Below are 24233 nucleotides of genomic sequence, written 5' to 3' on the forward strand. Positions count from 1 at the left end.
CATTCTCCGTCATTCATTTTGAAAAGCACCCGGTGCATCTTATTTTTAAAAGTTTTACTCGAACGCATGAACTCTACAGGTGCCTGATAGTTAGATGTGGAGCTAACATTAATCAGATTTACTCTAGTGAACTGCATCCATGTTAGAACGTCATGTTTGATGTTGTAATTTCACAGTAGGACTACACACAGGCTTAAAGACTCGTTCTCATCCCCTAAAGTGCAATTCGGCCAGGTATACATCCGCGCTAAAATATCAGGGTAAAAGTCATCATAGCTTGTGTAGAACAGACTCAGCTCCCAACCCAACTTTGAAAATAGATTAAGGCGATATTTTTTTTATCACCCTATAAGAGTCTTGACACAGACACAGCAGCAGACAACCCACTAGTTTATGTCATTCACCAGTTAGAAATGTAGTTAGTAGTTGGCCGCTGGCGTGCAGGAATTTCACTATTACTAAGCCACAATTGCATGCTATTTCAGAGCGAATAATCAGACTAGCGTGGTAAACAGTATAGGGAGGCTGTCATTGTTCAAAAGTGAACCAATGTGAATATAAAAGCAACTTCAGCTCAGTAAAGCAGGCTAGGCGGACTAGTGCTATTTACTGATGCTTTGCTGTTAAACTAAATATAAATCTACATTATTGATGCTGTCAAAGGTCCTTTATGAAACTGAAAATAGTCACATCAAATTTTTACTGGGAGATTTCAGTGGCTAAACAACACTTCTGTGTATATAACCCATTCATAACACGACACACTCTACGTCAGCATTGGGGTACCAAAATAGTTTCAAAACAGAACATTACCTATCTAACAGAAATGCTTCAGCCATGGTGTCGTCCTTCCCTCAGCGTGCAAAAGTAACTCCAATATTGTATCAGGATTTTAAAAAGTTTAAATTCAGCATTTGATTTTATCGTGACTGTGACAGTCTTGTGTGCACGCGGGCAGGAACACACTAATGCGTGAACAGAGATGCGCAGAAGCCCAAATCTACATTTGCTGACAGACAGTTTGAGCTACTTATCAGAATTATGGAAGATGTCGGACCGACAATATTTAATTGGAACATTTTTTAGTTTTATGCTTTACCCAGAATATAAAAATACATATAAACACATTTAGATCATTTACTGTAATCATTACTATTGGTCTGTGAAGAGATTTTCAATCAGCACAACAAAACATGTTTCTGAACACAATCACCTACTGCACCTTTAAACTCTCTTAGGGCTTAAAAGCGTGCAAATGATACATTTTTACTCCAAAATTGTTAAACTATGCAGTGATGCCATACATCTTATGTATTTTGAACTATGTAATGCCTTTATAATATGTTTATTTCTAAACTATATGTAATCCCAACTTTGCAATGTGACTACAGTGGATGTACACATTGGGATATGGATTCTGAAAAGATATATTGTGTATCCGTAGCTTGACCGCTAATATATAAAGAGAACATGTTTCACATGACACGTTACATTATGCCTGAATTATAGTGCACTTTAAGAGTAATGAGATTAATCTGTTCAGCTGAACTACAGGCCATATTATGTTCTCCGGCTCTGCGTGTTTGGATGCGTGAAGCTCCATTAAGTGGTAATGAAGTTGTGGCTGATGGCAGATGATGCTCTGCCAGCTCCTCTAACTGCCCTGAGTTCATTATTAATTGTTCTGCTCGGTTCAGCACAAGGCCAAGGGTGAGGCAGAGTTTATCAAGATAAAGCAGGCTTTTGTTTGTTTTCTGCTCCAAACGCTGGCAGTGACTGATAGCCGGAGGTGTGAGAGAGACAGAGAAACACACACAAAGGAAGGAAGTCGTAGAGCATGCTGTTTGGAAAGATGCGAAATTTTCACTTTCATTGAAAAAAGAAAAAAACGTAATTGTTGGGATTAGTCCAGAAATAAAGTCTGCTATTAGACGGATGTTTCACTCACAAACATTTTTTTAGCTGAAACTGGGATTTCAATTAAAGTCAAAGTCAGCTTTTTTGTCAACTCCTCCACATGTACAGACATATTTGAAGACAGAATTATTAGCCCCCTTGTAAATTAAATTTTTTTTCAACACATTTCCAAACATAATAGTTTTAATAACTCATTTCTAACAACTGATTTATTTTATTTTTGCTTTTATAACATGAGAAAATGACAGAATAATATGAAAACAAATATTTCACTAAATATATTTAAAGATACTAGTATTTAGCCTAAAGTGCAAGTGAAGTTGGGGTAATTAGGCATGTATATAATATATATATTTTTTTTATATATTTGCCAAATTATGTTTAACAGAGTAAGGAAATTTTCACAGTATGTCTGATAATATTTTTTCTTCTGGGAAAAGTCTTATTTGTTTTATTTTGGCTAGAATAGAAGGAATTTTAATATATATATATATATTTATTTATTTATTTTTTATCCACTTGCACCATTTAAGTAAAACAAATTTACATTGAAAAAAGCGTTGCATGCGGAACTGTTGCAAACAATTTATTTGTGTTGAATTTAAACAAACAAATTAAATTGAATAATGTTTAACCTAATTTGTTTGTTTAAATTCAACACAAATAAATTGTTTTCAACCACTCAACGTAAAAAAATTTAGTAAATCCAAGAAATTATCTTTGAATATTTTTTTTCAGTGCACTAAGAATAAAATAAAAGCCTTCTTTGGTGCATTATCGTGTGATATTGTTAAGATATTGTGCAAAAGAGGTATTTAAGTTTAAAGAAAACAAGAAGAGCAACATGATTGTGTGCTACAAGTAAGCATTGTTTTCCTTATTGAGTCCTCATAAGGTGGAGTTTAGGTAAAGTGTCTGGTGCATATTGAGAGAATTTGGTACTACAGGCCGTTTATCAAACCCACTAACCTGTGTTAGACATGCGCTATAGGTGAATAAGCTAAATTGGCTGTAGTGTATGTCTGTGAATGCAGGAATGTATGGGTGTTTCCCAGTGTTGGGCTGCGGGTAAAAGGGCATCCACTGCAAAAAACAAATGCTTGATAAGTTTGCAGTTTATTAAGCTGTTGCAACCCCTGATTAATAAATTAATAAAGGGACCAAGCCGAAAAGAAAATGAATGAATAATAGTAATAATAATAATAATGGTTCATTTACAGTTTAAATAATATAAATCACACTATTTCAGATATGCAAAAATATACAATGAACTTTTTTTGTTCTTGATTATTTTAAGAGTGTAAAGAAAAGCACAAAATATGTTTGTTTATTTATTTATTTATTTATTTATTTATTTATTTATTTGTTTATTTGTCAAACCAAAGCAGTAGCTTTTCTAGACTGTAAAAAAAGACAAAAAGTTAAGACAACAAGTGTTGTTTTAGTTATTTTAATAAGTTAATAGTGTTTCAAAAATATATATTAAAGTTATACAAAGTTTACCTTAATATTTTTATTCAGTTTTATTTGTGTAAATTGAGATGAAAGGAAAAGTCAGATTGATTAAAACAAAAAGTGTAATGCAGCAAGAATTATTTTACAGTAAATATTTGAACTTTTGTCTTCCAGCTCTTTTAGTATTGCTGGCGCCCTGAAATGCATTATTTTCTGTTCTACTGAATACATTTCTGAATACGCAAAATCATTTTCTAACTTGGTCACACTTAATTTGCTGATAAGGTTTTTTTGGACCGTCTCCAGAACGGTTAAGGTTAGTCTTAAATCATTACAGACGTCACATGCAAATAAATGTGGTTATCAGTTTGTGCAATTCATCGTCAGCGAACCCTCCTTTATGTTTTAATTTTAACTGAACCTGTTCTGCATATACACAGAGTGAGGAAGAGAGAGAGAGAGAGAGAGAGGGGGGGGGGGGGGGTGGCGAGAGAGAGAGAGAGAGAGAGAGAGAGAGAGAGAGAGAGAGAAACTTTATTCAAAGCATGTGAGGAGGAAATAAAATAAGTGATTTGACAGAATTATGAAGTAATTTAAGTCTTTTTACATGTTTATTTCATTCTAATTAAATGATTTTTTGTATTTTGATTTGAGTTTTTTATTATTTGTGTTGTGTGGTGTGGTGTTTTTATCATATTTACTGTTTTGTTGTATATTGTATATCGGCACTGGTGGGGGCACTAAGGCATGCAGCCTTGTGTCAACGCACGCCTCCCACCAGTGCCGATATACAGCCATATAGCACTGCTACTCGTGTAATATTGCTCATTTATACAACAGTTCTTCTTAAATCTGATTGGCTGATAGCCGTGCGATATTCTGCAATATCAGAACTCCTACAGCCTCTTTATTCTTTGTGTATTACTCCACCCACATACAACCAGCAAAAAGCAGACACTAAAACTGTAAAATTTAAAAGATGCACGCTCAACTGTTTAACTTTTTTAATTAACTTTATTAATTTTTTTAACTGTTTTTATATATTAGTAATTAGTATATGTAACGTGTGTATATATATATTAGACCGCTTGTTTATTTTTTCCCCAATTTCTGTTTAACAGAGAGCAGATTTTTTCAACACATTTCTAAACAGAATAATTTTAATAACTCATTTCTAATAACTGATTTATTTTATCTTTACCATGATGACAGTAAATAATATTTTACTAGATATTTTTCAAGACACTTCTATACAGCTTAAAGTGACATTTAAAGGCTTAACTAGGTTAATTAAGTTAACTAGGCAGGTTATGGGAATTAGGCAAGTTTTTGTATAACAGTGGTTTGTTCTGTAGATTATCGAGAAAAAAATATAATTTAAAGGGGCTAGTAATTTTGTCCCTAAAATGGTTCATAAAAAAAATCAAAACTGCTTTTATTCTAGCCAAAATAAAACAAATAAGACTTTCTCCAGAAGAAAAATTTTATCAGCCATACTGTGAAAATGTCTTTGCTTTGTTAAACATCATAATGAATGTAAACATGTAAACAGCAATAATAAACGTCTCTCTTTTCTCTCTTTCTGCAGGAATGAGCCTGGAGCCGAAGTCTCTGTCATTGGGAATGATCTCTGCGGCTCCGTGCACTATGGCCACTGTGAGTCCCCTCACTGCTTCACCCATCAGCGGATCAATCGCTGCCAGCGGGAGTCCTGCATCTCAATCCGGCTTCGCAGCAGCCCTCCGAAAGTTGGCCAAACAGGCTGAAGAGCCCAGAGGTCAGTGTTGAGCTTTCACATTTGAGCTCCAAATACTCCTCCTTACCTTAATGAGGAAAAGTATAATGGTCAATATGGGGAATGAAGCCACACCTTCTAGTACAGGAGCCAATCATCAATCGTTATAGACTGGCGATTCTTTGCGAGAGAGGCTCGGTCCAGACGTGAGTGAAGGAAAAAGTAGAATTTTCCTTCTACTTTTCGAAAACTAGCCAAACATGCTGAAGCATTTCTGTTTTGTTGTGCTGTTTGTTTGCCATTTTGTTTTGCTTTTTTGTTTTCTGATATCTGCATTTGTTAAATTTTAATTATTTGAGTTTTTTGTTTTTGTTTGTTTATTTCCTTTTTTTACACTTTATTTTTATTTTTTTTTTCAGATTTTTAATTGTTCGTCAATTTTGCATTTTCCTTCCACTTTTCGAAAACTACCCAAATATGTTGAAGCCTTTCTTTTTTGTTGTGTTTTTTGCATTTGTTTTTTTCTTTTATTTCTATTTATTCTAAGAAAAATACTTTGTTTATTTTTGTTGCATTCTCCTTTTTCATTTTGTTTTCTTGTTTAGTTTGTTTTGAAGCTTTTTTTGTTTGTGATTTTGCTGTTTTTGTGATTTTTGCAGTTTATTTGAAGTGTTTAACATAACATTTGTGCTTTAATTTCTGTTGTATTTTTAAATTGTGCTTCTGTTTTGCATTTCACTGCCATTTTTTTAAAACTAGCCTAACATATTGAAGCATTTCTGTTTTGTTGTGCTGTTTTTGTTTGGCGTTTTTGTTTTGTTTTTTGTGTTTGTTTATTTCTTTTAGTTTTATTTGAATTTCTTTGTTTTTGTTTCATTTTCCTCATTTTTAATTTAGTTTTCTTGTTTAGTTTGTTTTCAAGCTATGTTTAATTTTTTTTGTTTGTGATTTTTGCTGGTCAGTTCATTTAAATTGTTTAATGTAACATTTGTGCTTTTATTTGTGTTGTATTTTTTAATTGTGCATTTGTTTTGTATTTCACTTCCACTTTTTGAAAAGTAGGCAAACGTGTTGAAGCATTTCTGTTTTGTTCTGCTGTTTGTTTTGCATTTTGTTTTGCATTTTTTGTTTTAATATTTTTTGGTTATTTCTTTTATTTTTCTTTGAATTTCTTTGGACGTAGTGGCAAAGTATGTAGTTCTGTCGCCTCACAGTTAGAAGGCCGCTGGTTCGAGCCTCGGCTGTCAGTTGGCGTTTCTGTGTGGAGCATGTTCTGCCTGTGTTCGCGTGGGTTTCCTCCGGGTGCTCCGGTTTCCCCCACAGTCTAAAGCAGGGGTCTCAAACTCGCGGCCCGCGGGCCATTTGCGGCCCTCAGTGCAATATTTTGTGGCCCGCGCCGACCGCTGTACACTGACAGAATCAGCGCTCCCCGCTCCGCTGATTCTATCCATACACAGCGCGCTTGTCACTCAATGCGCGTTGTCGCGCGCGTTCTGATCAGCTGTGTTGTCGCGCGCGTACTCAAGAGCGGTGTTATCGCGCGCCTACTGAAGGGCGGGACCGAGGGTGTGTCGCGTCGCGGGGGCACTTTTGATCATTTTGGAAGGGCACTTTCTATGCAAGACTAAAAAGGGAATGTGCTCTGCACAGGTTGAGCCCTATGTGTGCACGTGCCTGCCCTGCATCTTATATATATTGATATTATAGGTAGATACAGACTGGTACAGACTGATGTGACTGGAGTGGGGTGGGGGTGTTTTATTTATACATATATACGCCTTTTTTTTAGGTGAGGGAATGGAAGTTTTGAGTGAGTTCCCCCACTTTTTTCCCTAGGACTTCAATAAGTCAAAGTACAGGTCTAGATTTAATGATGATCATCTTCAAGCCATACTGAGGGTCTCAACTGCTTCCGCTCTAAAGCCAAATGTGGTTCAGATTTGTGAGAAGAAGCGCTGTCAAGTCTCTGGCAGCAAGAAGTAGGCAAAAGATGCCATGTTCAGAAGAACTGTTCATAATCTTCACTCAATGTTCTATTAATGTTCAGGACACTTCATGTTGAGAAGAAATAATTAAAACTGTTAATAATGACATTTGAGGACTTTTTTTGTGAAATCCCTTATGCGGCCCAGCCTCACCCAGACTTTGCCTCCTGCGGCCCCCAGGTAAATTGAGTTTGAGACCCCTGGTCTAAAGACATGTGGTACAGGTGAATTGGGTAGGCTAAAATTGTCAAAGTGTATGAGTGTAGTGTGTATGGATATTTCCCAGAGATGGGTTGTAGCTGCAAGGGCATCCGCTGCATAAAACATGTGCTGGATAAGTTGGCGGTTCATTTCACTGTGGCGACCCCAAATAATAAAGGGACAAAGCTGAAAAGAAAATGAATGAAAATATATATTGGTTTAATATATATAGATAAAATATATATAGGTTTTGCTCCTTATTTCATTTTGCTTTCTTGTATCGTTTGTTTTAAAGCTTTGTTTCATTTTTTGTTTGTGATCTTTGCTGTTCAATTTATTTAAATTATTTAATGTAACATTTGTGCTTTTTCATTTCTTTTAAGTTTTTCAATTGTGCATCCGTTTTGCATTTCGCTTCCACTCTTCCAAAACTAGCAAACATGTTGAAGCATTTCTGTTTTGTTGTGCTGGTTTTTTTTGGCATTTTGTTTTGCTTATTTGTTTCTAGCTTTTTTGCATTTGGGTATTTCTTTTATTTTTATTTAAATTTTCTTAGTTGTTTTGTCTTGTTTATTTTTATTTAATTCTGTTTGTTTGGCATTTTGTTTTGCTTTTTTGTAAAATTTTTTTGCATTTGTTTATTTTTTTCTTTTTGTGTGTGTATATATATATATATATATATATATTTTTTTTTTTTTTAGCTTTTTGTTTTGGTTTGTTTATTGCTTCCTCTTTTTTACACTTTATTTAAATTTTTTTCACATGTGTAATTGTGTTTTATCTTTTGTTTTGTTTTTTGCACTTGTTTATTTCTTTCATTTTTATTTGAATTTTCATTGTTGTGTTTTACTTATGGTTTTGTTTTTTAATGCTTTTTTAAATTATTTTTTTTATATTTTATTGTTTGTTTTATTTAACAAAAGCCACTACTTTTATGTCGACTGGTATAATATGCACTGTATCTTAGTTAGCATTAGTGTCTATTAGTATTTTAATGCAGAATGTAAACAACCAGGCATCCATATGTAGCGTGTATATTATCATGGACAGCCATTGTTTACTCAATGTGTGTGTGTGTGTGTGTGTGTGTGTGTGTGTGTGTGTGTGTGTGTGTGTGTGTGTGTGTGTGTGTGTGTGTGTGTGTGTGTGTGTGTGTGTGTGTGTGTGTGTGTGGGCGGTGGTTTCTGTCAACAAATTGTGAATAGATTTGAATAATATTTGCATACGGGTTTGCAGTATTTTAGATGGCTGGCACAACATTTAGCTGCCCATCTGTCTGTGTAATTGTTGTCAACGCCAAAACAAAAAAAAAATTAACACACACACACACACACACACACACACACACACACACACACACAAACACACACGCACACACACACACACACTCTGATAATGACATACAATCACAACATCACACATCTTTTTGTTCTTTTTATGATTTCTTTTTGTGTATTTTTGTTACTGTTTTATTTATATCTTTTGTTTAGTAGAGTTACACTTCTATTGTGTTGGTTTCTCTTTTTTAATTGTGTATCTTTTTGATATATGTTTGTTCTTTCATTATTTGTTTATTCTTTACATTAGGATTTTTTGGTTTTGTATTTTTTTTCCACATTTTTAATTGTTTTCATCGTTTTAATTGGATTTTATTGTTACAATTTTAATTATAATATGTTTATTTTTATATTATTTGTTTATTTTTGACATTGTTTATTAGTGTTATTGTATTTTTTGATGTACCTATTTGATGTTGCGTTTTATGTTTTGACATTTGATTTGTTTTTATTTGTTTTTAAATAGTTTTTTTTTAACCTTTTAGATTTGTTTTGCCATTTGTATTTGTTGTTTTTATTCCCCACATTTTTAATTGTGTATCTCTTTGATATATGTTTATATAATTTTTATTTCTTTATTTTAGACATGGCTTTTTAGTGTTTTTTTGTCTTTATCTGATGTGTTTTATGTTCAGTTTATTAATTTGTTTGTATTTTTATTCATGATATTTTTATTGTTTTTGTTTATTTTTATTGTTTTACACATTTAGATTTTTTTTAGCATTTGTATTTTTTTCACAATTTTAATTGTGTGTCTCCTTGATATTTGGTTATTTTTTAATATTTGTTTATTTGGCATGGTTTATTAGAGTAAAGGCTAATTTGTACTTCTGCATGCATCAAGCACACGCATGTTGTCCGGCCCAGCCTTCGGGTGGTCGCATATCCGTCACCGTGGCTGAAGCTGACACACACCTCTCAAATGATGTAACTACACAATGCAAGGACGTGTAACGCAAGCTCTGTGATTGGTTGACTTGGTATCTGTGATGAGTGTGGGTGGTGCTGAGAGCCGAGAGCCCAATGGAGTGAGTGTTAACAAGTGTTGAGTCCCGTGAAGGAGCTCCAGATGGAAACTGTTGTTTTGTGTTTACCTTATGATTATAGTTGTTGCACGTTCCCCGCACATTCCCTGGTTCCCACCCCTAAATGAGCACGTTTTAACTACTTGAAGCGTTTAGAAAAGAAAAAAAAAAAACGCATAGAAACTTGACACAGAGGAGCATAAAAACCGTCTGGCAGCTAGCGTTTCGGAAGTGTTATTGCAGAGCAACACAAACAGCACGCAGAAGTATAAATGCATGCCAACGCACAAGTTTTGTTGTTTTTTCAAGCATTTCTGTTTTGTTGTGCTGTTTGTTTGGCATTTTGTTTTGTGTTTATCTTTTTTTTATTTCAGTTATTTTTTTCTTTCTTTACTTATTTTACAGTTTATTAGTATTTGTAGATTTTTTCACATTTTTTATTGTGTAATTTCACTTTCGCGTTTCAAAAACTAGCCAAGCATTTCTGTGTTGTTGTTCTGTGTTGTTTCGCTCTTCGGACTAGCCAAACATGTTGAAGTATTTCTGTGTTGTTGTGCTTATTGTTTGGCATTTTATTTAACTTTTTTTGTTTTTTTTTTGCATTTGTTTATCGTTTCTTTTTGGTGTTTTATTTGAGCTTTTTACATTTTGTTTTTGTTTGTTCTTTTTTTTTCTTTCACACTTTATTTGTATTTTTAGCTGTTATTTTTTATTTTTCATTGCACGTCTGTTTCTCATTTCACTTCCGCTTTTCAAAAACTAGCCAAACATGTTGAAGCATTTCTATTTTGTTGTGCTGTTTGTTTGGCATTTTGCTTCGCTTTTGTGTGTGTGTGTGTTTTTTGCATTTGTTTAACGTTTCTTTTTGGTGTTTTATTTGAGCTTTTTTACATTTTGTTTTTTGTTTGTTTGTTTGTTTATTTATTTATTTATTTGTTTGTTTTTTACACTTTATTTGTATTTTTATTTTTTTATTTTTTTCAAATTTTTAATTGTGCGTCTGTTTTGCATTTCCCTTTCGCGTTGCAAAAACTAGCCAAGCATTTCTGTGTTGTTGTGCTGTTTCACTGGCATTTTTTGCATATGTTTATCCATTCTTTTTGATGTTTTATTTGAGTTTTCTTTTTTGTTTTTATTTATTTTATTTGTACATTTTACTTGCATTTTCAGATTTTTTTCAGACTTTTTCCTTTTTCGTGTTTTAAGTTTTCTCTTGCTTCTAAAAAACATTTGTTGTAAAAAATAATGAAAAACAATCACAAACAACTGCTCAGATATTCCACACCGCATACAAAATCAAATGCTCTGACCATGTTTTTTACTAATGGACCATTGTCGATCAGAATATTTTCACGCAATTGAAAAGCAAGAAGTAGAGTTGTATTGTGTTGTCAGAGAAAAGCTGCATATTTTAACCAGCGTCATCTTGAATGATCATACCGTGTGTTTATCGACTTGATCATTATCTTCTTCTCTCTGAAGCTTTGAGATAGAGAAAAAGGGGTTGTATTGATTGTTTAAGAGCTTGTGTGCCAGTAATGTCTGTGGTGCTTCTCTAAGTGTCTTTTTACTGCTGAGTTGATCACAGCGTGTGTATTGCGCTTGTCATTTTTGTGCATTCATACACTCTTTGACTGCGGTAATACAATGACAGTCGATGCTCGGGCTCAGATTGCTAAGCCTGTTTGGAAAAGCTGTCTTTTGTTTAAGGCTTTGGTGGCTTTGAGGCTTTTAGTGTGTGTTTGTGTGTGTTCGTACTTCTCTGAATATGTACTTGCGCACTTCTGTGAATAATGTGTGTTCTCTTGTAAGAGTACATAACTGACATCTTTCGCCACACATACAGACATACACACTTTGTTTCGTCAAGAGTTTGACTGAAAAAAAATGATTTAAATATCGCCAAAGCTTTCAGATTCAGATATTCAAATATGTGAAAGAGTAAAGTAAGACTCAATTTTTCCATTGCAATGTTCTTACGGCTGTGGTTGGTTGTTGTGGGCCCAGCCTTTTTTGGTACAATTTGGATAATGTTGTAGTCTTAGTTGCTGTTGTAGTAAAAACTGTAATTGTATGTGATTTATAAATAATTGCTTAAAAACTATATTGTTTGTGGACAAAAAGTGTCACATTAACGAAATAGTTCATCCAAAAATGTGTTTATCATATATAGTCTGAAATCAGTTATGAAATGAAACCTATAAGTGTAAATATATATGAGAAATATTACACAAGCAGTATGATATGGCTGTATATCGGCACTGGTGGAAGGCATGCAGTGACAATATACAGCCACATCGCACTGCTACGAATGTGATATTGTGTTTATACAACAGTTCAACGGCACAATCGTGTGTATAAAAAAGAAAATCATTCAAAGAGAGTCTCAAAATGGGAACTACTTTCTTTCGCCATTCGTTCACATTTGCAGCTGACGTCAGAATAGCAGAATCCGTTGCTACCTCACCAACGTCATTTTAGAGCTAATAATTGAATGATTCTCTAGTTTAATGTCATAATTGATAACAAAACAGGGGATTTTGCTGACATTTTAAGATTATAAGGCTGAGATTCCCCAGTATTTCTCACATTAATTAACCCTGAAAAGCCAAAGCGAAGCGAACACTACCAGATTACTGTTGTGTTTGTAATAAGGAAAAACTCCAAATGCATGCAGGCATTTCTTCTTTCTTTCAGTTTACTGAACTAGTCACGACATCAGGAGACTCATTAGAAACAGATGGCTAACCAAAAAGTAACTCCGGGTTATACAAAGAGTGGCCATCACAAAATACATACATTTCTAATATGTCCCGTCTCACACTCAACACACTACAATTACTATAGTATGAATACACGATTAAGGCGTCAAAATGTTTGAACTGTATAAACACAATATCACATTCGCAAGCCCTTTCACTAGTGCCGATATATATATATATATATATATATATATATATATATATATATATATATATATATATATATATATATATATATATATATATATATATATATATATATATACACATATGGACTAAACTACGAAAGACTCCTGGGAAAAACGGGAGTATTGGCAGGGATGCAGATGTATATTGTATATATGTAGGTTTTTCATGTTCACTTTTTGCTATGTTATTCTTATTTGAGGTTTGCATTTTACCCTTTTATTTATTATGTATTTATTTTTATATTTGGTTATTTATTTACTTATTTACTTAATTATTTATGTTTGTTTTCAGTTATTTATTTTGCATTTCTGTTGTTATGATCACCAGTGATCTAACCTTCATCGATCACTGGAGAACATTTACATTTAAACGGACTAGAATCCTGTTTCAATATGTACTACAAGTCCTGTCATGCAACACACACACACACCCCTGCTCCAAGTCTCCATTGATTACTCTCACACAGTTGAAGCTGTTCAAGTACTGATAACATGCTCATATATATGGCTCACTTTGAGACACTCATCTATTTATATAAGACTCGTTTTACTTTCCTTATATTTATGTTGTCAGCTGCATGTAGGGGCGGGCAAAGCGAGGCTTCATGAAACACTGAAACAGTTGAAGCAAATGTGTCAAAGCTCGGAAACTTTTCGAAACCTCACTCTGCACTGGAACAGCTTTAGCACAGAAACAGTTACGCAAATTGAAGTATTAACCCCTTCAGACCCTGCGTCCATTACAATGGACATAACATGACATCCCATTTTTCTGAAATTTGGAATATAATTTAGGTCTGAAGGGGTTAAAACTTAATTGAGGGGTGAGAGTTCCTCACTAGCATGCAGAGATAATGGGTTCTAATCCAAGGTGAAGCAGCTGTTGTGTTAGAAGATGTTATGTTTAGAATGCTCTGTTCTTGTAACGTTTTGTTTTAACACTGGTCTGACATCTGAATTAACACTTTGTGAATAAAAATGTCTTGTTTTGGTCATAAAACAGGCTTGTTGCTAGATTGCAGTCGGAAGTTAACGAGAATTATTTATAATATTCTTTAAATTTCCCATTTATTGCATTTTATTCAAATCTACCCCAACCCCAAACCCAACCATCACAGTACTGCAAAAATATAAATTATTGTTATACAGTTTTACAAAAATTATGCTATATTGATGGCGGATCCGCAGCTTTATCCTGTCTAGACTACACCATAAAACAGTAACATTATTAAAATCATAATTTCAGAATATTTACAAGTCGGGATTCGAACCCAAAAGTTATTTGCAGCACTGTACATATGCAAGGTCCACTAGGCTTTATGAGACTGCAGATTTGCCAGGTCTCGAAACGTTTCTGAAGTGATCGTTGCTTTGAATCGCTTAAGTCATGTGACCAGTTGTTTCGAAACACTTTAGTCATGTGACCTGAGTGTTTGGAACAAAGCTTCGGGACCTTGACAATGTGTCGAAACGTCAGTTTCACATCAGCCATTCCTAGCTGCCTGCCTTTTGACTGCCTGTTTACTGACCACGACTCTGGATTGCCTGTATAGAGCTGTTTACCCCTGTGTCTAGCGTTGCTTGCCTGACTATTCTTAATAAACCTGCCTTTGGATTCACACTTCGTTGTCAGCATCTCCCTTGTGACATCTGTAGTGTTTTCTGTCTGTTTTGTTTCTTCTTTGTTTTGTAAACAGTTTTTATCTTTGTGTTGTTGTTGTTTTTTTCACAACTATTTATCCTATATAGACTAATACTTTAACTTTGTTGTCAGAAAAACACCCAAACTTCCCATGAAATTAAATCTCTTTATGGTTTTCTCACACTCAAGCGACTCTAAACTCTTTATGACTTTCTTTTTTTCACTGAACAAAATTCAGTTAACGAACCATTATTTATAACAGTATAATCTGTTTGGCAACCATAGCCATATAATAAGCCTGATAATGTACAATCAGATCAAGGTTTGTCATAATGAACAACACACTGTACAGGATCTCCCCCACAATGAGCGTTTATTGTGGTTTCGTTTGCTGCGACTACATGTGAGAAATGACTTTCCTCATTAAAAGCGAAACCTACACAATGCTTCAAACCACACAAGCGCCGAGAAAAAGTCCATTGGCGCTAAAAAGGAGTATCTATATAAGACAGCGAACACAAAAGAGTAAAGTAGGTCAGGCGTCCTCTGAGCGTTCATGTCTGTCGGAGAGCTGATAACCAGACTCAATACTCTACCGCTGTACTCCTTTTTCTGTTTTGCTGGCTTTGACTTTCTCTGCTATACTTCTGCATAAAGCATCAACAATTAATACTAAATGCTTTGTACAAAGGGAAGAGTCGCTGTTAGTATATTTATGGTTAGTTCATGATGGCGACAATATTGGGAATGGTGTAGCTCAAATGTGCTTTTTTGCGGTTGAGAGTAATATAACGGTGAATAAAAAGAAACGTCTAAACTTACACTGGAGGGATTTGGGTCAGGCCTGTGGATCGGAAATTAATATTTGGTAAACGATCACCTAGCAACTGCCACAGATACCCTAGCAACTATCATACCTGCACTGTAAAACAAATGAAAAATTAAATATTCAAATATTTTTAATATTTGTAAATGATTGTTATTATTTATATGAACTTAATATTTGATAAATGATCACCTGGCAACTACACTTTATTAGGTACACCTTACTAGTACCGGGTTGGAGTGCCTTGTGCCTTCAGACCTGCCTTAATCCTTAATGGTGTAGATACAACAAGGTACTCGAAAATTCCTCAGAGATTTTGGTCCATATTGACATGAGAGCATCACACATTTGCTGCAGATTTGTCGGCTACACATCTATGTGTAGCAAGGTTTTTCCAATCTTCTATTGTTCAATTTTGGTGAGCCTGTGCGTCTTCTGCTGCTGTAGCCCATCTGCCTCAAGGTTCGACATGTTGTGCATTCAGAGATGCTCTTCTGCATACCTCAGTTGTATTGAGTGGTTATTTGAGTTACTGTTGCTTTTCTATCAGCTCGAACCAGTCTGGCCATTATGATTGACTGATTAGAAATTTGCGTCTATGAGCAGTTGGACAGGTGCACCTAATAAAGTGGCCGGCGAGTAAAAAAAAATTGACTGTAATTTTAAATTTGAATTTTACTTGAACTAACATAATAATAAATATATATATATAATATATAACTTAATAATAAATTATATTATTAAGGTCAGTTTATAGTCCTTTTGGGGGTTTTATTCAGGGAATTTGTGTATAATTATAATTATAATACAATATTTTTCCTGTTTTATTTTATTAGATTCAAATTGAAAAATTACGAACAATATCTGTAACAATAAAATTTTTATTTTAGGTATTGTATTGTTAAAATACAACTGCAGTACAGTGATTTTTGTTTTTTTTTTCAATACAGGATATTATATGTAATTACCAGTTTTTTAGTGATTTTTAAATTACATTCAAAACTCAGTAAAATTACAAACATTATCTGACTGTTGTTTTAGATGTTATAGTGTATGATTAATGACAAATTATAGCCATTCTTATTGTTTTATATAAAAATGCAATTTTTTTTAAAGAGAATTTGTTTTCTGTTAGTTAGGTTTGATGTAAATTTTGATTTTTTTTTACTACTTATGAGTTATTATGAATGAATTATACTATGAATTATAATTACAAAACAAAAGTATAAGCGGGTTTATATTAACATTGACCAGTTTATTTTTGCATTTTAGAAATTTCTCATTGCTCATTTTAAAATGATGAACAAAAATCAATTTTAAAATTTTAAAATCAAAACAACAACAAAACTTGCCTCACACCAAGAAGGTTTCTGGAGTTTGCATGTTCTCCCCTTATATGTGTGGGTTTTCTCAAAGTGCTCCGGTTTCTCCAGCAGTCCAAAAACATTTGTTATAGGTAAATTGAATAAACTAATAATAGCTGTAGTGTATTAGTGTGAATGAGTGTATATGGATGTTTTCCAGTGCTGGGTTACAGCTGGAAGGGCATCCGCTGTGTGAAGTGTGCTGAATTAGTTGGTGGTTCATTCCACTATGGCGACCCCTGATGAATAAAGGGACTAAGAACAAAGGAAAATTAATGATCGTATGAACAACAAAACAAAAATACAAACCAAACTGAAACCAGAACAGAATTGCAAACTAAATGAATGAATGAATGAATGAATAAATGAATTAATTAATTACTTAATTAATTAATTTTAATTTGAGGTATTTAAATCCAAATCAGGTGAACGCTGTAAGAATTACAACAGTTTGCATATGTGCCTCCCACTTGTTAAGGGTCCAAAAGTAATTAGACTGAATAATAATCCTTAATCAAACTTTCACTTTTTAATACTTGTTTGCAAGTCCTTTGCTTTCAATTACAGCCTGAAGTCTGGAAAGCATATACATCACCAGACGCTGAGTTTCATTCCTGGTGGTGCTCTGCCAGGACTCTACAGCAACTTCCTTCAGTTCCTGCTTGCTCTTAGGGCATTTCCCTTTCAGTTTTGTCTTCAGCAAGTGAAACGCAAGCTCAATCGGATTCAGTCAGGTGATTGACTTGGCCATTGAATAACATTCCAATTCTTTCTCTATAAAAGCTCTTTGGTTACTTGTGATTACTTTTGGTCCCTGAACAAGTGGGAGGCACATATGCAAACTGTTTTAATTCCTACAGTGTTCACCTGATTTAAATGTAAATACTCTCAAATTAAAGCTGACACTCTACAGTTAAACCACATCTTATTTGTTTCATTTCAAATAGATTGTGTTGGTGGATAGAGGCAAAAATGTAAGAATTGTGTAGATGTACAAATATTTATGGACCTAACTATACATGCATAAATAAATAAAACGACAAAATACACATCCCAAAACAAATAATAATGAGAAAGCAATAAGTAAACATGCAAAATGATTTATATAATTATTTTTCTCTCTTTCATTCCGGCCCTTCCAATTGACATTTTCATGTCCTTGCTTCCAGTCATTTCTCAAAAGTTCATGCTTATTATGAAACAAATACTGAAGTCCCTTTGGGCTCTTTATGTTACTTTGCTATCTAATAGTTGGATTTGTAAAATGCCAACAATTAATTATAAATATGTTTTGGTATACAATGTGAGATACATTGCATCTGAAAAGTATTCATAGTGCTTTTTCCTCATTTTTTATATTACTGGCTTATTTCAAAATTGATTAAATTCATTCATTTTCTCAAAGTTTTACACACAATACCCCATAATGACAATGGGAAAAAAAAGAGTTTTTAAAATTGTTGCAAATTTATAAAAAAAAAAAAAAAAAAAATGAAAAAATTCACATGTACAGAAGTATTAACAGCCTTTGCCATGAAGCTCTAAATTGAGCTCAGGTACATTCTGTTTCCACTGATCATTCTTGATGTTTCAGCAGCGTAATTAGAGTTCACCTGTGGTAAATTTAGCTGATTGGACATGACTTGAAAAGGTATACACCTGTCTATTTAAGACCCCAGGGTTGACAGTGTATGACAAAGCACAAACCAAGCATGAAGACAAAGGAATTATCTGTAGACCGAGACAGGATTGTCTTGAGGCACAAGGCTGGGGAAGGTTACAGAAACATTTCTGCTGCTCTGAAAGTTCCAATGAGCACAGTGACCTCCATCATCCGTAAGTGGAAGATGTTTGGAACCACCAGGACTCACCAGAGCACACCAGGACACCAGAGCTCCTAGAGTTGGCTGGCCATCTAAGCTAGATCGGGGGAGAATGGCCTTAGTCAGGAAGGTGATCATTAACCAGATGTTTACTCTGTCTGAGCTCCAGCGTTCTTCTGTGGAGAGAGGAAACCTTACAGAAGGACAACCATCTGTGTAGCAATCCACCAATCAGGCCTGTATGGTAGAATGGCCAGGCGGAAGCCACTACCTGCCTGGAATTTGCCAAAAGAATTCTGAAGGACTCTCAGACTATAAGAAACAAAATTCTCTGGTTTGATGAGACTAAAATTTAACTCTAAAGTGAATGCCAGGCGTTACGTTTGGAGAAAACCAGGCACCGCTCATCACCAGGCTAATACCATCCCTACAGTGAAGCATGGTGGTGGCAGCATCATGCTGTGGGGATGTTTTTCAGCAGCGGGAACTGGAAGACTAGTCAGAATAGAGGGAGAGATGAATGCAGCAATGCACAGAGACATCCTGAATGAAAAACTGCTTCAGAGTGCTCTTGACCTCAGACTGGGGCGACGGTTCATTTTCCAGCAGGACAATGACCCAAAGCACACTGCCAAAATATCAATTGAGTGGCTTCACAACAACTCAGTAAATGTCCTTGAGTGGCGTAGCCTGAGCCCAGACCTAAATCCTATTGAACATCTCTGAAGAGATCTGAAAATGGCTGTACACCGTCGCTTCCTATCCAACCTGATAGAGCTTGAGATGTACTGCAAAGAGTGTGCAACACATGCTGCATGAAAGACAACACATTCATTTTCTTTTAGCTTAGTGCCATTTTTTCAGGGGTTGCCACAGCAGAATGTACAGCCAACTATTCCAGCAAATGGTTTACACAGAAAATGCCCTTCCAACTGCAACCTAGTACTGGAAAAAACCCATACACTCTCACATTCCCAATTCACCTGTACCGCATGTCTTTGGACTGTGGGGGAAACCAGAGCATCCAGAGAAAACCCACTCGAACACGGGGAGAACATGAAAACGGCACACAGAAATGCCAACTGGCCTAGCCTGAACGTCTTGCTGTGAGGCAACAGTGCTAACCACTGAGCCACCATGCCATGCCAAACACAACACATATTGCACAAAACAAGTTGGTCAAGCTCCGGGTTGCAGAGTAAGTTTGAGGTTGACGAAACCTAACAAATCTGATCTAATTAAGATCAGGTTAAGTTAATACTAGAATCATTCTCTGTCAGCTTGGGATCTAACTCTGGACCGCATGAAAACAACTGAAAGTGTGACAAGTGCAGCAACACCCAATCACATGACACATCAGAGAGTCACTGATCTGAGAGTCATTTTCTTCACATATTCTGTCGTGAGACACAAAGACCGTCTTTGTTGTAGGTTTCGGAGCATCCTGGATAACTCTAACATGTTTGTATACATGCTTAAAACTAACACATACATGCTGGAGTGAGTGGTCTTTGATCACAGTAAAATGCTGCATTAGCACAGCAGGGGTTTGGAGGGCTGAGTGTGTGTTTGTGTTAGTGTGCGTTCACCGCAGGGAGATGGCAGTGTTTGTTGCTTTATCTCTTTAAACTGGCATCTGATCTGACAGCCCACAGGGGCCTTTGATAGCGACGAGCTTGGCATCAGGGAAGTGATGATGTATGTTCACTTTAGCTGACAAGTTGTTAGTTCTGTCTGGCATGCGCAGACACACACACACACACACACACACACACACACACACACACACACACACACACACACACACACACACACACATAAATGCCCCTTGCTTTGACACTTACAAGTCCAGAGAGTCTGTCATTGTCTCTGTTGCTATGTTTTTCTCAGACTGTAAAAACTGATATTTCAGTTGTATGAAACCATTTATTTTTTATTTATTTATTTTTTTGGTTTTGTTTTAATATAATAGTATTTGTAATATAAATACATCTTATAATTTATTTTACTTTATATCTTTGCCGTGATGACAGTAACCAACATTTTACTAGAAAGTTTTCACGAAGCTTCTATACAGCTTAAAGTGACATTTAAAGGCTTAACTAGGTTAATTAGATTAACTAGGCAGGTGAGGGTAATTAGGCAAGTTATTGTATAATGATGGTTTGTTCTGTAGACTATCGGAATAAAATATAGCTTAAAGGGGCTAATGATTTTGATTGTTTAATTATTAAAAACTGTCTTGTTTCTAGCCAAAATAAACAAATAAGACTTTCTCCAGAAGAAAAAAATAATATCAGACATGCTGAAGTGCGGTATGGCTGTATTTTCAGGCGTGCGTTGGCTCAAGGACGCAGGCCGAGTGCCTTAGTGACCCCCATATACTGTATATGTATCTGATATTGACATTTATACAACACTTCGATGGCATAATTGTGTGTATAAAAAAGAAAATCAAACACGGAGAGTCTTAAAAACACTTTTGAATGAGGAACTACTTTCCTCCACCATTCATTCACATCTGCAGCTTAGGTCAGAACAGCAGAAACTGTTGCCAGTTTACAAAGTCACTTTAGAGCTAGTATTAGAATGATTATCTTGCTTAATGTCTAAAGTGATGACAAACAGGTGATTTTTTTGCTCACAATTTAAGATTATAAGGCTGAACGGCATGAAATGCCATCAGTCTACAAAAAAATCCCAATTATTCTCTGTTGCAATCGGTAGATCACAATAATTAATCCCAAAAAAGCCAAAGAAAAGCAAACACTAGCAGTTTCTGTGGTATAAATGCAGCACTACAATATACAAAAGAAAGAGATCGACTTAGAATGTCACTTACCTGTTCTATAATGATATGTTCAGCTGTAGTTTGAAACTTACGTTGAGAAATCATTGAGTTTTTCTCTCTCTGTGGACTTATTATGTAGCCTCTGTCACCATCTTGTCATGGAATGTCAACTGTCACATTCTTTGCTCTTCTAAGTATAGCAAGCTGATGGCAGCTGATGCACTGAATCTCCAAAATTATGAATATTTTAAAATAGACACAATACTTATAAATAAACTGCATAGTTGCAATCTAAACAACTACATTCTTGCCTCAAACATTATGTTGTCCAACAGCAGCAATATTTGTCAAACTGTAGAGTGTCCTCTGCTTGTCGCTGCATGTGGGTGGAGAAATACACAAAAGTGAAGAAGCTGTACAATTGCTGTTATTTGCAATATATAGCACGGCTATCAGCCAATCAAATTCAAGACCAGACAGAACTGTTGTTTAAATATAAATATAGGGTGTAGTGCACAACATAAATAAGTACACCTGCTTTGAAAGTTAATTTCATTTCTCAGTGAATATAGACAGTATATGTTGGTGCTTTTAAGAGTTATATTTATTAAAAGTTCCTAGATATAAATATACTACATTTAATTTCTAAACTAAACTTTTCAATTCTTATGGTTGTCTTCACTTTTAATATATATATATATATATATATATATATATATATATATATATATATATATATATATATATATATATATATATATATATAATTCATTTTCTCCCTAGCATTCCCTAACCGTCATCGTAAGTTGCTGTTAGATTAGTTCCAGTTTAAGCTTTGGTACTGACTTATGTAATTTATACACACATTCCTTAATGTTAAACCTCCTATAGAAAATATTAAGTGAAAAAAGAGACCTGAAAGAGGTGTACACATGCTGCTTACTGTATATCAGTTTTTTGTTTTAAATTATTCTAAAAATGTCTAATTATATTTAATGCATTGAAAATATTAAATAATTGTTCAATATTTATATTTGATAAGAAAATAAATACATTTTAGTCATAATTTTAACAAATGAGGAAACAATTAAATGTTATTCTTATTAAATATATATTTTTTCTTCTCTATTTCAGGTTCTATTAGTAGTGAGTCATCACATGTTTCCTCCCCGGTGACCAATAGGATTTCTCCAGTCAGTACACCTAAACGTATTGCCATGGGTACCAGTCTGGCCCCGCCCACAGGCACTCCACCTGTGGTCACCATCGCCCCAACTAAAACAGTCAATGGCTTCTGGAGGTCTGAAGGACGACAGGTAGTGTATGATACAATACATGAACATTAGCAGTATCTATTTAATTTAAATTCAACTACAAACAGGGCCTATTATTGTGAGTCAACCAAAGGGGACATATAGTGTTTTTTGCGCGCTTAGTTTTGTTATTTCAAATGGAGTCGTGCGTGACAGTTTCGCATAATGTTTTTTATTTATTTTGAAAACAAATAAACTTCATTGGTCTGGTCTCTCAAATAAAAAAAAAAATCACTTTTATTGTCACATCATTAGCAGCACATGTGCTATGATGAGTGAAAAGCTTAGGTGCTGGCTCCAGACAGTACAAAATACAGATGTGCAAATAAAATGACAGTGCAAAATACAACAGCATACTCCTCAAAAAAAAAAAAAAAAAAAACTAACAAAAAAAAATCAGCCCAAGGTCTAATGTGGCCCCTTTGAAAAATCAATTGTCCACCCCTGACATAAACAAACACAGTTATTTTTCATTTGTATTTTAAATTATATATATAAAGGAACACTCTTTTTTTGGAAACATAAACATTTTACAACGTCTAGAGGTAAACAGTTGAGTTTCATACTTTTTGAATCCATTCAGCTGATCTCAGGGTCTGGCGGGAACACTTTTAGCTTAGCTTAGCATAGATCATTGAATCTGATTAGACCATTAGCCTCTCACTAATAAAAGGCCAAAAAAAGTAAAAGATAATTTTCTAATCTAAAGCTTGGCTATTCTGTAGTTACATTGTGGACTCTTTTTAAAAAGAAATTGCTAATGGTCAAGATGCTAATGTTCCAATCCGATTCAATGGTTTATGCTAAGCTAAGCTAAAAGTTCTCCCATCAGATCTGAAGAGAAGCTGAATAAATTCAAAAATGCTAACACTCTATCCATGTATCCAAATCTATCTAATCAAAACTATCTATCCAAATCTATCCATCCATCCATCTATCTATCCATCCATCCATCTATCTTTCCATCTATCTATACATCTTTCTATCCCTCTATCTATCCCTCGATCTATACATCTTTCTATCCCTCTATCCATCCATCCATCTATCTATCCATTTATCGTTTAGAAGTAAACAGTTGAGTTTTGTCATTTTTAAATTTATTCAGCTGATCTCAGGGTCTGGAGGGAGCACTTTTAGCTTAGCTTAGCATCAAGAATTGAATCTGATTAGACCATTAGCATCTCACCTAATCTCATCTGTTCAAAAAAGTTTCAATATATATGTATATATATATATATATATATATATATATATATATATATATATATATATATATATATATATATATATATATATATATATATATATATATTATCTAAGGCTTGCCTATTTTGTAGTTACATCATAGACTGAGGCTGACTCTTTTTGAAAACAAATTGAGCAAGATGCTAATGGCCCGATCCGGTTTAATGGTTTATGCTAAGCTAAGCTAAAAGTGCTCCCACCAGATCAGCTGATTGGATTTAAAACTAAAACACAACTGTTTTACTCTAGGAAAGAAATAAAACGAGCATGTTTCAAAAAAAAAAAAAAAGAAGTATTGTTCCTCAATTTTATGAAGCTGTCCACTGAAAAGCATATTCACAACAAGCAAACAACAAAAATCAAGACCTTGAAGGAGGTTGAAGTTGTCATAACATTTTATTCATCAGGTGTGAGCTCATTGATTTGAATAATAAAAACCATATGTTTTTTTTCTCATCGACACGAACAGTCCTGTCTCTCCAGAGCTCTTATTCTCAGGGCTGCTGTTGTGCTTGTGTGGTTAGGAGGGCTTGACCATGTGCATCCGCTCTGAATGGGCAGCACAGGGTTTCAACTGGCCTGGATTAGCACAAATGGACTGATCTGCGGGTGTCCTGTTTGTCT

At 34.6% G+C, this 24233-nt stretch overlaps 1 protein-coding gene across 3 annotated transcripts in view; it reads left to right on the top strand.

The window, feature by feature from the left end:
• The window catches only part of gse1a (Gse1 coiled-coil protein a), an 82779-nt gene that overhangs the window by 16273 nt on the left and 42273 nt on the right, over positions 1-24233 (top strand). For all 3 annotated transcript variants that reach the window (XR_012400400.1, XM_003201442.7, XM_009298044.5), the window contains exons 2-3: positions 4961-5149; positions 22186-22367. Coding sequence is in view for 2 of the 3 variants with exons in the window: in XM_003201442.7 (XP_003201490.2) it covers positions 4963-5149; positions 22186-22367 (369 nt within the window). In the remaining variant the exon portion in view is untranslated. The remainder of the gene's footprint in view (positions 1-4960; positions 5150-22185; positions 22368-24233) is intronic.

This window comes from Danio rerio, chromosome 25 (assembly GCF_049306965.1).
Source record: "Danio rerio strain Tuebingen ecotype United States chromosome 25, GRCz12tu, whole genome shotgun sequence".
Classification (NCBI taxonomy): Eukaryota; Metazoa; Chordata; class Actinopteri; order Cypriniformes; family Danionidae; genus Danio; species Danio rerio.